The following is a 14,477-nucleotide window of genomic DNA, read 5'->3' on the forward strand; positions in this document are numbered from 1 at the left end:
AGAACCAAAATGAAGAGTGAAGATAAAGATGCGTGAATCAAAATGTTATGTAATCGGTCTATCAAATCAATAAAAATACAATGATAATGTGAGCAACATTCTATTAAAGTGTTATGATATAAATATGGTTCTGTTATAAATGTTTTAATCATAGCTTTTGCAGTATTAGTGAATGTAGAATAAAGGAATATATAGATTTAGCAATCTACTGTTAAGTCCTGTGTAATCATATCCACTGAATATTATCTGTGCTGCGCTTAAACAACAGGATTAATCGTAGTGATGAGAATGATACATTTTTAGTACTTGCTGGTAATGGTTTTGGTACCAGTTAATGTTGCTGTAAACAATGACAATTTTGCTGTTGCAGTAGATCTGTATTTGAATTCTCGTTAATAATCCTTCGTTGTTGTTAGGTGGGTTGTGTTAATGTTTGTCACAAAACAATGTTCACTATTAATTCTATGAGACTTATCAGCGTTTTCCCGCTCCTGCACTTCTATTTTTATAACAGTGGACTTACTCCATGTATTGGTTGATTTTCACCTTATTCATTTCATTCATTAGGAAATTAAATAATTTGGAATATACTCAAATCAGTACTCAATTGTTAATTTATTACATTTAGTTCACTATCACCAATGTTTCACAGTACTATACATGTATACACCCAGCACCTGCTCACCAAATTTAGATTGTGGAGTCTCAGTTAAAATTAAATAAAAATTTAGAATTCAAATTGTTACTTCGTCATACTAGATATATTCCAATGCAGTCAATCACCATTATATTAAATTCCACAAATCAGAACTCAATATCACATTTAAAGCAACAGACAGAATCTAACACGTTTCCCTTACAGTGTCCGAATCAAGATGAAGGCATCAGGCCGAGATCTTTCTCACAATGTGGTGGCTTACATGACGGGGTCCACAAACCAGAAATGGAGGAAGACTGGCAGCTCTTTAGCCTCCAACCCAAACCGATATGTTCGACTTGAATAACAAACATCCTTCTTGCATTTGTTTTCAATTACTGCTTGCCGTTCTTGGCATGAATCGTTTGAATTTAAATTTAGCCAATACTGATCTGTTACACTGTACATTACAACCGTTAAAGCCTCGTAAATACATTATTTACTGACCAATTGTTATGATAAAGGTGTCAAAATGTTTCTAATTAGATTTAGAAACTTATATATATATATATATATATATTTTTTTTTTAATTTCACAATCTTATTTCTTTTTACACTTTAAAAACTTAAATCATTGCCATCTTGAAACGTGATATGATAATATAATATGAATTTATCTTTTGATTTTCGAGAAAAAGAAAAATAATTTTATGAAAAGTTAATGAAAAAAGATAGACCATTGGCCAAATTTAATCATTAGCTCTTCTTAGTCCATGGAACAATATCCTAAAGTCTGTGTAGAGAGTTTAGTTACGCCTTGTACAATATACCAATGTTTACCACAATTGATTTTAAAAAAATCACATGAAGAACTTGAAAGACAATTGAATTTATTTATGTTCTTTAACAGTAATAGATTATAGCTATAAAGGTTTCCGCAGACAAGTATTGTACTTAGTGGGACCTCAGTAATGTATTATTTCTTAAATAAAAGCAGTTCAATTCAATATATAATTAGTTATTTAGGAATATTTTAATTTTCTGTGTTCAACTAAGTTTATGCCTTCTTATAAAAAAACTGTATGTTGCAGCCCAGTATACATAGATGGAACGGCCAACATGAAGATAGCTGCCAAACGTATCTTGTGGGGCAAATGTGTGAATGCTGGCCAAACCTGTATTGCTCCTGACTACATCCTGTGCTCCCAGCAGGTCCAGAAACAGTTTCTGAAGGAGGCAGAGAGTATCCTAAAGGAGTGGTATGGGGATAAGCCACAGGATTCTCCGGACTTCTGCCGCATCGTGTCTGATAGGCACTTCAAGTAAGTTAGTTATTTGGCTTCATCCCTAAATTGTTGGGTTCAGATTATGTTACCCAGTAAGAGATGACTGCAAACAATTACAAGGTGACTTATGTCCTCAAATAAGAAAAGAATTTAGCACTCACTACCTCATTGTATTGGGTGCTAAATTCTTGTCTTATATGCACCTAGACTTGATCTTATTATCCTTAGGGAGAGAAATGCAGTTTCAGTCTGATAATTTTAAATTTTTTTCTGGCTCTGGCAGGTTTCTTGACAACCTTTTAAATAGTGTTAACTGACTTTTGACTCATTATCATCAAGTCAGTGGTCACTGTTCACTCACTGCCTTCAGGACGCAGACTTAATCAATTTGCACTATCGTTGCTGTGATGGTGGCTGAAAGCATGAGAATACTGTAATTAAACATATTTACTCCAAATACCACCAGTACCTGACTAGTATGGTAATACACTAAGGTTTGGTCCAAGAGGTAGTAGAACAAATGATGCTAATGATCCTAATGGACCTAAACTAATTAGGTCCTACCAACATTATTCAAACTATACCCTTCTTTGTTTTGTAAACACCAATTTTTAATCCTCATTGAAATGGACCTTTCTATTAGTGCCTTCAACAGACATTATTAACAAATTGCTTAGATTGGTTATGCTTAACCTTTCACGAATGTCGTGACATTTCAAAATAAAATCTAACTATAACATAACCTCAAATCTCCAGTACTGGTTACAGGCTCCAAGACGAGACTTTTAGAAGTGTCAGCCATGGCGATGTAGTATCAGTATCAGAACCGCTGTTATAACATCAAGCATGGGCGTTCATTGGATACTACTCTTGCGTCAAAAAGTACAGATAACCTTGTTTGAACGTTGACCACAATCTAACTAGTTGAGCAAAAATCACAGGAGTTAAATCAAAATGTAGCTTGTTTATTTCTGTGTCTAGATATAAATCAAATTGTTTACAAACATTAAATTTAGGTTTGATGTAGGTAAGAACGAAAAATGGTACCTGTTTTGGCGCTTTTCAACCAAACTACAGTGTTGAACATACATAAGCAGGAAAACTTGTAATCCTATTAAGACCAAAGTTTTAATCAAGATATGTACAATAGTACTAACTTAGAGATTGAAACTTAGAATTTTTAAATTATATGGATAAAAGTTGTTGTCGAACCAGTTGTTTGTAAACCATTTAAACTTTTATTCTCAGCCGGGTTCGGTTGAAAAAATCGGTATTGGTCACGTTATTGAGCTTATAGTCATGATATTTGTTTTAAAGACAAATTTATTTTTGTAAACACAAATAAAAACTATAGTTTTTAACACCACTTTAACTTAGTTAAACAGATTTTATTCATTTGTCGAGGCTGGCGCCTGCTCGAAACGTGCAAATCGTCAGACCGTCGAGGGCGCTATTGCAATGATCGTGCGTGGTCCACTTACGCCCTTAGTGCAAGAGGAAGCTGTAGTAAATTATACATTGTTTTAATATATTGAATAATTTATCATCAGCTTTTTCATAGGAGCTTTCGGCTTCTAATGGCAGGTTTAACAATGAATAATTTAACTTTCACAAAACTTGGTTATTGTTTGTAAATAATTTGCTTTATATGTCTGGACGCAGAAATAAACAAGTGTAAGTTTAATGTAACTCCCCTAATTTTAGCTCTATTAGTTAGTTTGTGGTTAATGTTCAAACTCGGGAATCTGTTCTTTTCGATCCGAGAGTAGGCATGCATTTTCCAACCAGACAGTTGGTCGACCGGTGACGACATTGCCTATCTTATATATATATATGAAATTAAATGTTATGAGAAATATATGATCTTAGTGTCATTGAAATACAATATTAGTATCGCTGAAAACTGATTTTCAAAATTCTATATATTTTACTTATCACACTTAATTCTTCTTTCTCACTTTTGTCACAATTTTGCGAGATCTTTTCTCAACAGCGTTGCATTTTCTCAACTCATTGAGCTAAATGTGATGGCAGCTTAAATCCTGATTTACAAGCAATCCATTTTTTGGGGCTCTAAGGACCACCAATTTGCAAGCGTAATGATTGATTAGCTGGAAGGGGTGTCAGAATATTCTGTTAACAAACTACTCAACATCTGTGAATATGGTTAAACCTACTAACATATTGAAAGACTGTAATGCAAAGAATTTTCCATTTTAATATTGAAAAATGAACATATTAGTGTATTGCTATTCTTATTTTATTGAAATTTTGTTGTTAATACTTTATTCATTTATATTTTATACTATTTATTTTAATCTCATCTATGGTTGTTTTGGTATGACATATTCTGCAATATCGCTATTCATATTTGATTCAAATTGTGTTGTATTAATCTATTCATTTTTAAAACTATTTTTTATCTCATCTAAAAACCTATTAGATCCTTTGGCTGTTTTGGAACGATGTATCTTTGTGTGTTTTTCCAAAAACTGTTTTGCAACAATATTATGTTATTTTTTGTGTCAAATATTTTTTTAACTAGCGTATCTAATATACCAATGGTTAAAGAACTGAATTTCATTCTCAATAAAAATAATATTTGGTACTTCCCTTTACATTTCCATATAATATTGACTGAGAATCGTTCAATGTGATGATGTGGATGGCAGTGGCACATGTTCAGTTCGTATGGCAGTGGAGTGACTTTCTTGTGTCTCCAAATACTTATTTTCATAATAAGGATATGTTCATAATTATATTTACTTTTTAGATATTCAACTATCAATATAAAATAGTTACATAAAATATGTTTCATAACTACTAACAAAAAAGTATAAGTAACCATTTAAACAAACAAACTTTTACACTTTAATATGCATGATCATGTTTTCTCTGAAAGACAATTCTATTAGCAGAAGAACAAAACAAATTTCTATCAAATATCTTGATGTTTAAAAAGTTACACATTTTAAAGTAAAACACTGCAAAAAAGTTAGTTTGAGCCGAACAGTTTTGGGTATAACACATGTTTAAAACCAGAATATATTTGGGACTTCTTTTAACAGCCAAAGGATTGTTAAAATGTAAACTCACTACTGTTTTAATTTAATAACAGTTTCAGCTAACTAAGCAGAGTATGTAATAAATGTATTGATTGTCTCACCTCACTTTTGTTGCCTGTCACAGGAGGCTGTCAGACATAATGGACAACAGTGGAAATATTGCGCTTGGTGGAGAATGCAATGCCTCCAACTATTTAATATGTATTAAATTGTCTCACCTCACATGTGTTGTCTGTCACAGGAGGCTGTCAGACATAATGGGCAACAGTGAAAAGATTGTGCTTGATGGAGAACGCAATGCCTCCAACTATTCATATGTGTTAAATTGTCTCACCTCATGTTTGTTGCCTGTCACAGGAGGCTGTCAGACATAATGGACAACAGTGGAAAGATTGCGCTTGGTGGAGAACGCAATGCCTCCAACTATTCATATGTGTTAAATTGTCTCACCTCATGTTTGTTGCCTGTCACAGGAGGCTGTCAGACATAATGGACAACAGTGAAAAGATTGTGCTTGATGGAGAACGCAATGCCTCCAACTATTCATATGTGTTAAATTGTCTCACCTCATGTTTGTTGCCTGTCACAGGAGGCTGTCAGACATAATGGACAACAGTGAAAAGATTGTGCTTGATGGAGAACGCAATGCCTCCAACTATTTATATGTGTTAAATTGTCTCACCTCACTTTTGTTGCCTGTCACAGGAGGCTGTCAGACATAATGGACAACAGTGGAAAGATTGCGCTTGGTGGAGAACGCAATGCCTCAGACCGTTTCATCGCACCCACAATACTAACTGACGTCAAGAGTACAGATCTTGCCATGCAAGATGAGATCTTTGGACCGATACTCCCCATTGTTAATGTAGATAACGCTTACGAGGCTATTAGCTTCATCAACAGCAGGTAAGTAATTGTTAGTGATAAAAATTTATTTATATTACCAGAATTATTCCATCAGGTTCATTTTCAAGAGGTTCTGATTCGGAGTAGTGCATAGAGGAGGGGGATTCACAGCAGTATGGAACTTAATGTACTTGCATGGGTTCTACCTATCTGTATCTTCATTCTGCACTAGCTGCTCTATAAGCATCTCAAACTGTACTATAACAGTTACAAAATATTTGTCATAATTTGTTGGTATCAGAAGCAACAATTAACAAATATATCCACTCAAAGAAAAACGTATTCACAGTTGCAAGGGTGCATTTAGGAGCATCCTTATTCAATATGGTGTCTTGTATAAAGCTAGAAGCTATCTTTCAGAATGGTGCAAAAGAGGAACTCTTTCTACCACTCATTACTTCTCTAGTTTATTCACTCATTTGACAGGTAGATACTCCTAAGTCCATTAGTCCTTTACTCTTCAAGGGTCTTGGAATCTGATTTTTCATTTTTTACTCTTTAGTTAAGTTATGATAGTAAATGATACATCTCTTTTTCATCTCTGGAACAAAATTTGTATTTATTTATAAAATTAATTAGTTACGGATTTTTATTAATGAAAAATAACTTTGGTTCTGAGGAGAAAGGATACAAGTGTTATAGTGTAACATAATTGTTTGTAATATTTATATAAATTTAATTTTAAATCATTTTTTAAGTGAAAATAAAATTAGAACAAGTGTATTTGCTGTTAATTATTCAGTGTTGTTTAACTATTGTTTTATAGTTAAAAAAATTTATATATATATTAAGATGTATTAAGAATATATTAAGATATATATATATGAGTTTTAAAAGAAAATTGTGGAAACTTTGAGCACTTGTCTTAGAACCATGAGGTTTTCAAGGTGGTCTTGTGCAGAATACTTGAGATTTGGAGGTTTGCCACAAGGCTATGGCAAAACTGAAATAAAATTATCTTATTTAGATTGTAATAGCATCTCATTATATTGTTCAAATTATAAAATTTCGGAAATGGAAAATGAATTAAATTTGTAATGAATTTTATATTTAAAATTTGAACTTATTATTTTTGCTATTGAATAATTTCAGTGAATTTTAATTTAAGTGGATATTGCAGTGAGTGTATTACAAAAATTCTAAGTTGAAGTTTTGAGTAATTTTAAACTGATCTTTCAGAATTAAATTATTTAGTTTAAGGGCGAAACTTGTTTTGTTAATTTTAATTGTAATAGTGTTCTGTATAGGTATAAATAACATTGTTTATGATTTTTTTTTAATTTTAAGCATTTGTGGGTATACCAAATTAAGATTAATGTGCAGTGATGTCACTAAAAATGTCGGTAAATCATTTCACCTGACAAGTCAGTCCACATGATTTGTCAGTCCACATGATTTGAGAGTGTTTAATGACTTCCACATCATTTTTTAAAGCTTTATGGTACATTTTATTTTCTTGTATTCATAGTCTGTATCCTACATTACTCATACTGGAGTTAGCAAATTATTGTGAAAATAGAGAAAGAAAGATATTATGTAATGATATTTTAAATCCCTAAACCTAAACGCGAATACCTACACAGGTATGTAATACCTGTTCTACCTATGCGTGTAAAGGATTCATTGACATCACTGCAGGAGTGACTGTCACTGTAACTGTTGCAGAAGTAGACCACTGACCATGTACCTGTTTACGTCGGACAAACGAGTGCAGGATGTGATGGTGGAGCAAACACTCAGTGGTTCTGTCAGCATCAATGAAGTCGTCATGCACTACGCTGGTAACTTCATTACTTTAACTTGATTGATTCCGTTGCAGATCTGGTTGTGGGCTCTACATTCTCCATTCTGTCTGCTTTTCTTCCTCTTTTTATCTTTTTTCTAACCTAATAACTAATAGTGTCTTGATATTTACCAACAATTTTTAATAATTTATTTATCACATTCATTTATATTTGCAGGGTTTTGTGTAATAAAAATGAAATATACTGTAAAAAATATGAAATGCTTTCTAAACATTTTAGAAAGGGTAACATTTGTAATTCGGAATGCATCAGTCTTTTTAGAGTTGCAGGGCTGTGGATGATTTCTTCATGTTTATCTTCTGGTTTCTCTGTGAAGAAATGATGTCACTAATGTATTTTACAAATTTTTAGTTTTTATTTTTAATAGTTTATCCTTTACCAATACACAATTTGTGTTTAGAGACAAGCCTCTGGTGCTCTATCTTTATATCAACAATGTTGAAAAGTTGCAAGAAATATTAGAGCGTACCTCTAGCGGAGGAGTCTGCGTAAATGATTGTATCGTTCATGCTTCAGGTTTGTTTGGCTAGAAATTGTCAATGTTTATGTTTGATCTGTTGTAACATAGAAGGAGCATGATGGAGATTCTTATGTTGTCTTATTACAATACACCAACTGAAATTGCACATTTTAATTTACCAATATCATCGTTCTGCTTTATTGGATTTTGAACACAGATTATGTATTATTTTACATGTCTTATGCTTTAAATTATTGAATGGTTATTCTAAAAGCATGGTGTATTTTTTTATATATTAACTATTAAATATTTCACATCAGGTGTATTATATTATTATTATTATTTCAAAAGTTTTATGAAAATATAAGTAACAATACAGCTTGCTTTTGCTAACATCAAACAAGTATTGCATGGGTGTAAGCAATGTAAGAAAGCCAATATTCACTGCAATCAGCAAAATTCATCACCTGATAGAAAACAATTCTTGCTACCACTTAACAGAGCAAGAAGGAGAGGAGAGAAATTGTCAAAATGGATTTAATATTGAGAGTTGGATATACAGGGTGACAATTAAGTCTTAGGACAATTTTATAACTTTTAAACAAGAGATATCACAACCAAATTTAACATACCGTTACTGGTAATACTAAGCTACTTTTTTGTGTACATGGTTATCGGATGTCACCTTTGGGGAACATCTCATCGAAGGTAAGAAGAAAATCTTTAATAGTAGCCTATATTGAGCTTTACATCATTTTAAAGGGCTAGTTGAATTAAAAACAATGCCACAAACCGAACTTCAAAAGGTTGATCCAGTCGGGAGAAATTGCTGTTTAAAGTTTAAAAAATTTGTTAATACATTGTATATAAGAAATAACTAACACAGTACCTATTACAAGTTAACAGAGTGTGGGAATACATTTTAGTGAACTAATTTCAAAGTAGGTATTCAAAATATTCTCCTCTGGGCCTCCTCTACAAGCAATTTTTGAAGTTTTCAAATGAACACCCTATATATATATATATATATATAAAAGTTTCATCATAATTTTTAAGAATAGCAGTATTAGGTACCCCAGTGTACTATAAAATGAACAGGAAAATATTTAAAAATACATAGGAAGCTTATATTTAAAAGTATATAAGAATATGAGAAAGTCAACCTTTGTTGTACAAGGAAAAAGGTACTTAACACATTCACTGTTAAAAAAAATTTTAAATCCATTAGGCATGCTAACAATATTTTTACTTTTAAGCATAGTTTATCATGAAGTAATTCCAACATCAAAAATAATTTCATTCACTAAGTTCCTTGGAAATGTGACATCATTGATTTAGCAGTAAATATTGATTGGAACCAAGGTTTGATTACCCTAAAAGTCCCATTTTACTAAATTAAATCCTCATATAATTTTCATTAACACTATTTACAACGTAACTCCTACCTCCCTCTGAATATTCTTGTAAGAGCAGGCAAGTGCACACTTGTATCACTCAGTTCTAAGTCACTGGCAAACAAAGAGCCTTAGAATTCATTATCCGAAATTGTACTTGGCTCCACAAGTAGCTCCAAATCAAATCAAACAGTTCTTTTATTAACATTTTCTTGGAGAAAAGTAATAGAGTCAGATTATTTTACATACATCAGCAAATATAAAAGCATTGGTTATGGATGTTTCTGTTGTTGCGTTATTCCTCCAGTCAAGGAACTCCTTCACAGAATAGATTGATTGTTGCAGCAGCCAATTTTTTGTAGCAGTCTTCAGGTTTCTTACGGGTAGGGTCTTCAAATGGTCAGGAAAGCATGTTGAACAACATAGTGCCTTTGTATGAGGGCTTTTTTTTCGTAAAGGCTGAGGTGATGAGAGTCCAGAAGAAAGTTGTGTCTGTTTCTGGTGTTGTAGTGGTGTTGGTTTGCCAGTCTTGTTTGGTTAGATGTGACAGCGTGCATGATGGTCTCGAGAATATACAGTGCCACTACAGTCAGGATTTTTTGCTCCTTAAAAAGCTTCTTTGCAACTCTTACGACAGTTCAGACCTGTGAGGGCTCTGATCGCTCTCTTTTGTACAACCAGCACTCTATGTAAGTTCTGGGCTGTTGTTCCACCCCAGGCCACCAAGCCATACCTCAAGTGCGACTCAAACAAGGCAAAGTATGCGATCTTTGCTGTTTGAGAGTCACCTATTTGGTTCATTCTTCTAATGACGTATACACTGCTGCTCAGTTTTTTAATAAGATGGTCTACGTGGGGTGTCCATGAGAGAGTGCTGTCGATGGTTATGCCAAGATATTTGGTTGAGTCAGCAATGGATAGCTGTGGGAGAGGGTCATAGTTGTTTCTGGATGCAGTGAAAATTAATTGCTGTGTTTTCCTTTCATTCAAAGCTAAATCATTCCTGCCACAGTATTGCTTTGTCATTTCAAAGGCAATGAAACTGAGAATGTCGAGTTGGTCTTTATTTCTGTTGGCAAGAATGAGGGCCGTGTCATCTGCGTAGGAGACTGTTTGGCAGAAGTTGTGCAGGAAGTCAGGGAGGTCATTTGTTAACAGTATGAAGAGGATCGGTCCAAGCACCGACCCCTGGGGTACACCTCTTTTCATTTCCAATGGTTTAGATTTAACTTTGATGATCGAGTTTTTACTCTTGCAGGTTAATTCAACTATCTGTTTACGGTTAGTTAAGTAAGTGTTAAACCATTTTGCCTCTTTGCCTGTTACGCCAAGGGTGTGTAGTTTTTCCAATATCAGACTGTGCCCTAAGCAGTCAAAGGCCTTGCTTAGGTCCAATAATATAGTGGTGGCTATGGATCCGTTTTCAAGGTGGTCTATCACAGTTTTCCACGAGTTGTACAATGGCTGAGGTGGTTGATCTGCCTGGGAGAAATCCATGCTGTCTTGGAGTCAGGAGATTGTTACCTTTAAGATGATCAAGTAGTCTTGTTAATACGACTTTTTCCAAGATTTTAGAGAGAGTAGGTACCAGTGAGATGGGCCTGTAGCTGCTGATGTCTGTAATTTCTCCATTTTTATATTTTGGATACACCTTTTGATGTTTTGAGACCTGATGGGAATGTTCCTTCTTCGAAGGATTTGTTTATAATGTCTACTATTGGTTCAATAAGTTCAGCTTTGCAAGACTTGATGAGTTGGCTGAGACTTCATCCTCACCTGCTGAAGTTTTAGGCTTGAAAGAGTCTATGATGGCACTGACTTCTCTTGGGTCAGTTTTGGTGAGTTTTAGTTTTGCAAGTACTGTCTCGGGTTGGTTACAGGAACTACTGGTAAAGGAGTGTTAGCTCTATGCTCTTGGAGGGTTTTTTTCTGCTACTGTTTGTGAAATACTTGTTAAAAATGGTCAGCTATTTTAAGTGGGTCGGTTTATTTTTTCATTGTGGATTGTAAGAGTTTTCTATAGTGTTGTGAATATTTTTTCCTCTTCCGTTCCTGATTAATGATTGCCCACAGTGCTTTTGATTTTGTTTATCCGCGTCTGCAATGAAAGCGGAGTTTTTGTTGTCTCCGGAGTGTCTTTAACTTAAGATCATAGGCTTTTTTTCTTAGTTGCTGTGTCTTGTTTGTGAGCTGGAAGGCCTGTGAGTATTTGTTTTGCTTAGAGCAGCCAAGTAAGCCTTCTTAAGCTCCTCACTCTCTGCGTCCAGCCAGGGCTTCGTTGAACGTCTTCTCTGTCCACCTACTGAGTATGGACAAGCTGTGTTAATGGCTTGCTGAAGGATATTCTGGAAAATGTTGATAAGAGTCGTCAACATTTGCTTTTTGTATTACTTTGGTCCAGTCTTGATCTGCTAGTAGCATTTTTAATTTGTCTAGGGTTCTAGAGTTGATACGACGTTGTTTAGATGGAGGAATTACATTGCATTTCATTGTCATGTCAATAGTACAGACTTGAGCTGTATGATCTGACAGACCTGTAGTCAAAACTTTAAAGTCAACTTCATTTTTCACTTAGGTTAGTGCAGATGATGTCAATGGAAGTCCGGCTGGTCGGTGTCATTCTTGTAGCTGGTAGATTCAGTCTTACTATATCATAAGCGAGCAATGCCTCTTCTAGTTTCTTTTTTTTTGCTCATCGTCTCTGAGGCTGTCAACGTTTAATATCACCCATGATGATGATTGCCTGGTTCGATGTTAGTGCCTCGTCTAGTTCAGCTGTCAATATTTTCAATAGCATCATCAAGCTTGCTGCTTGGTGGTCTATACACACCCAGGATTAGAAGACAGCTTCTATTGGTTATCAGTTTGTAGTGGCTTACTTCACAAATAAGTTCTGTAATTCTGGTCAGAGGTTTTTTACCAGAGAGAACTGATCTTTCCAGCTCTTGTTTGACATATGCTATCACCCCCGCCTTTTCTGTGTTTTTCTCTGGTGAAGCCTCCCAGAGTAGCATATCCTGGTATCCTACAGCAATTAACATTTTCCTTGTTTAGGCCATGTTCTGTGAGAACCAGTAGGTCGGTGTCTGTGCTGTACAGAAAGTGGGTAAGTCTGTCAATTTTGTTTACAAGGCCATTGATGTTTTGGTGAGATACTTTAAGTTGCTTGTATGCCTGTACGTGAGATTGTTTGCTGGGAGACACGAGTTTACAAAGGTCCTGGATTTGAATGTTTGTTTGAGTTTGAGTTTTGGACATCTTTCTTGGGTATAGGTCTAAAAAATGCTTATGTTGATGTATGGTCATCCCATTTTGGCTTTGGTGGAGAATGATCGTTTGGGAAATGAACCTGTGCTTCTGTGATTATATAATTATTGTTGTGAGCAGGGGGGAGTGGAGATGTGTGGTTTGATTGGGTGGAAGAATGTGGAGGTCTTTTGAATTATTCAGTTCTTGAGGATGATTCAGTGTCACACAGGGGGTCATTCAGATTTTGTACTGAGTTTCGGCCGGCTCCATTATTTGCCATGAGTGACTTTTCAGGTGAGTCTCCGATTATATGAGAATCTTTCAATTTCTGTACTTGCAGTGAGACATTAAGAAAATTCTGAGGTACCTGAGATTGTTTTTGTGTAAGGTATTTGTTTGGTCTTTCTGGGATTGATTTGACATTTGAATTGAAGCATTTGTATAGCTTCTTTTTAGCAGGTACTATCTTATTCTCTAATTTGTTATTGTTGTATCTCTTCTTCATGATATCATGTTCAGGAGTTGTAGATTTGATTGTTCACTTTGTTCTTCAATTCCATTATGGACTGTTCCATCAGCTCCTGCTTCTTTTTCATGAGAGCTATATCCAACAAGAGAGTAGAGTTGGTGAGGGGTATGCCAGTTGTTTGGGTTTCCATATCCATTTAAAGATTTTAAGTCCTGAGTACAGCAGGGCTCTGGTGCTCTTTTTAGTTTGAGAATTATTTTTTTCCTGTTCATTTTATTTTGTGTATGTAGTTCTTGAGCAGTTCAGATTGTTTTTAGATCATGATCCTCAAAGATAGCTTGCAGATCAGCTTTATCTCCTGACTCAAATAACACCAGGTTGTTAACACACTAGGCAAATTTGAACGTTGACCAGCTCAAATGCTAGAGGCAAATTAAGCATATATTGCAACAGTGTCCAAAGGCCTTGCAGCAGCACCCGGAATGAGTTCAGCATGTCTCTGATTGGAGATGTTAGCAGTGAATGTGTTAACACGAGTTTTTTTTTTTTTTTTTAGAAGATATCATTGCATTGCTATCTAGTGTTAATTTAGAGTAAATTTTTTTTGACGTGACAACGTCTTATAATTCGATGGAGCCGGCTGCACGCACCAAAAAACATGATGTCATGCGGTGTTACCTTGCTCTGAGGCGTTCCATGTAAGGCTTGAAGTGCAAGAGAGAGTGCGGAACATCTGTTCGACATCTGTCTCTCTCCTACTTGAGTGAGCTATGCGTCCGCATGGACAGCTGCTATACAATAATACATTTACATGTTTTCGTCAAGTATAAAGTGCAGTGAAAAGTGAATGTGGTGTTAATTGTTTATAGCAACGATAATTGCGGTGATAAAGGTAATAATTCTTTCGATATTAAATAAATGTTTAGTGATATATTGCCGAATATTCGTGCTTTCATCATTAAAATAAATAGCATCAGTCCGCTACTGCAGCGATTGTAGGTTATGCTATAATTGACAAAACTATAACAATAAGTTAACAGAACTATTTCGTGATGTGTAAAAAATCAATGGCTTTACTATTACTACGAAATAATTATTGAGTGTAGTTATGATTTCAAAAAATTAAAACATAAATGTTAAATCTTTCACATATCATAACATGTCTGAAATGGTTGGACCAGCAAGCCGTCAAAGGGAACAATTCCT

At 34.6% G+C, this 14,477-nt stretch overlaps 1 protein-coding gene across 1 annotated transcript in view; it reads left to right on the plus strand.

Annotated features, from left to right (window-relative positions):
- LOC124354901 (aldehyde dehydrogenase, dimeric NADP-preferring) overlaps positions 1–14,477 on the plus strand; it is a 99,693-nt gene that overhangs the window by 61,026 nt on the left and 24,190 nt on the right. The window contains exons 7-9 of the mRNA XM_046805699.1: positions 1,729–1,959; positions 5,694–5,894; positions 7,560–7,675. Coding sequence (XP_046661655.1) covers positions 1,729–1,959; positions 5,694–5,894; positions 7,560–7,675 — 548 coding nt within the window. The remainder of the gene's footprint in view (positions 1–1,728; positions 1,960–5,693; positions 5,895–7,559; positions 7,676–14,477) is intronic.

Source organism: Homalodisca vitripennis, chromosome 2 (genome assembly GCF_021130785.1).
Source record: "Homalodisca vitripennis isolate AUS2020 chromosome 2, UT_GWSS_2.1, whole genome shotgun sequence".
Classification (NCBI taxonomy): domain Eukaryota; kingdom Metazoa; phylum Arthropoda; class Insecta; order Hemiptera; family Cicadellidae; genus Homalodisca; species Homalodisca vitripennis.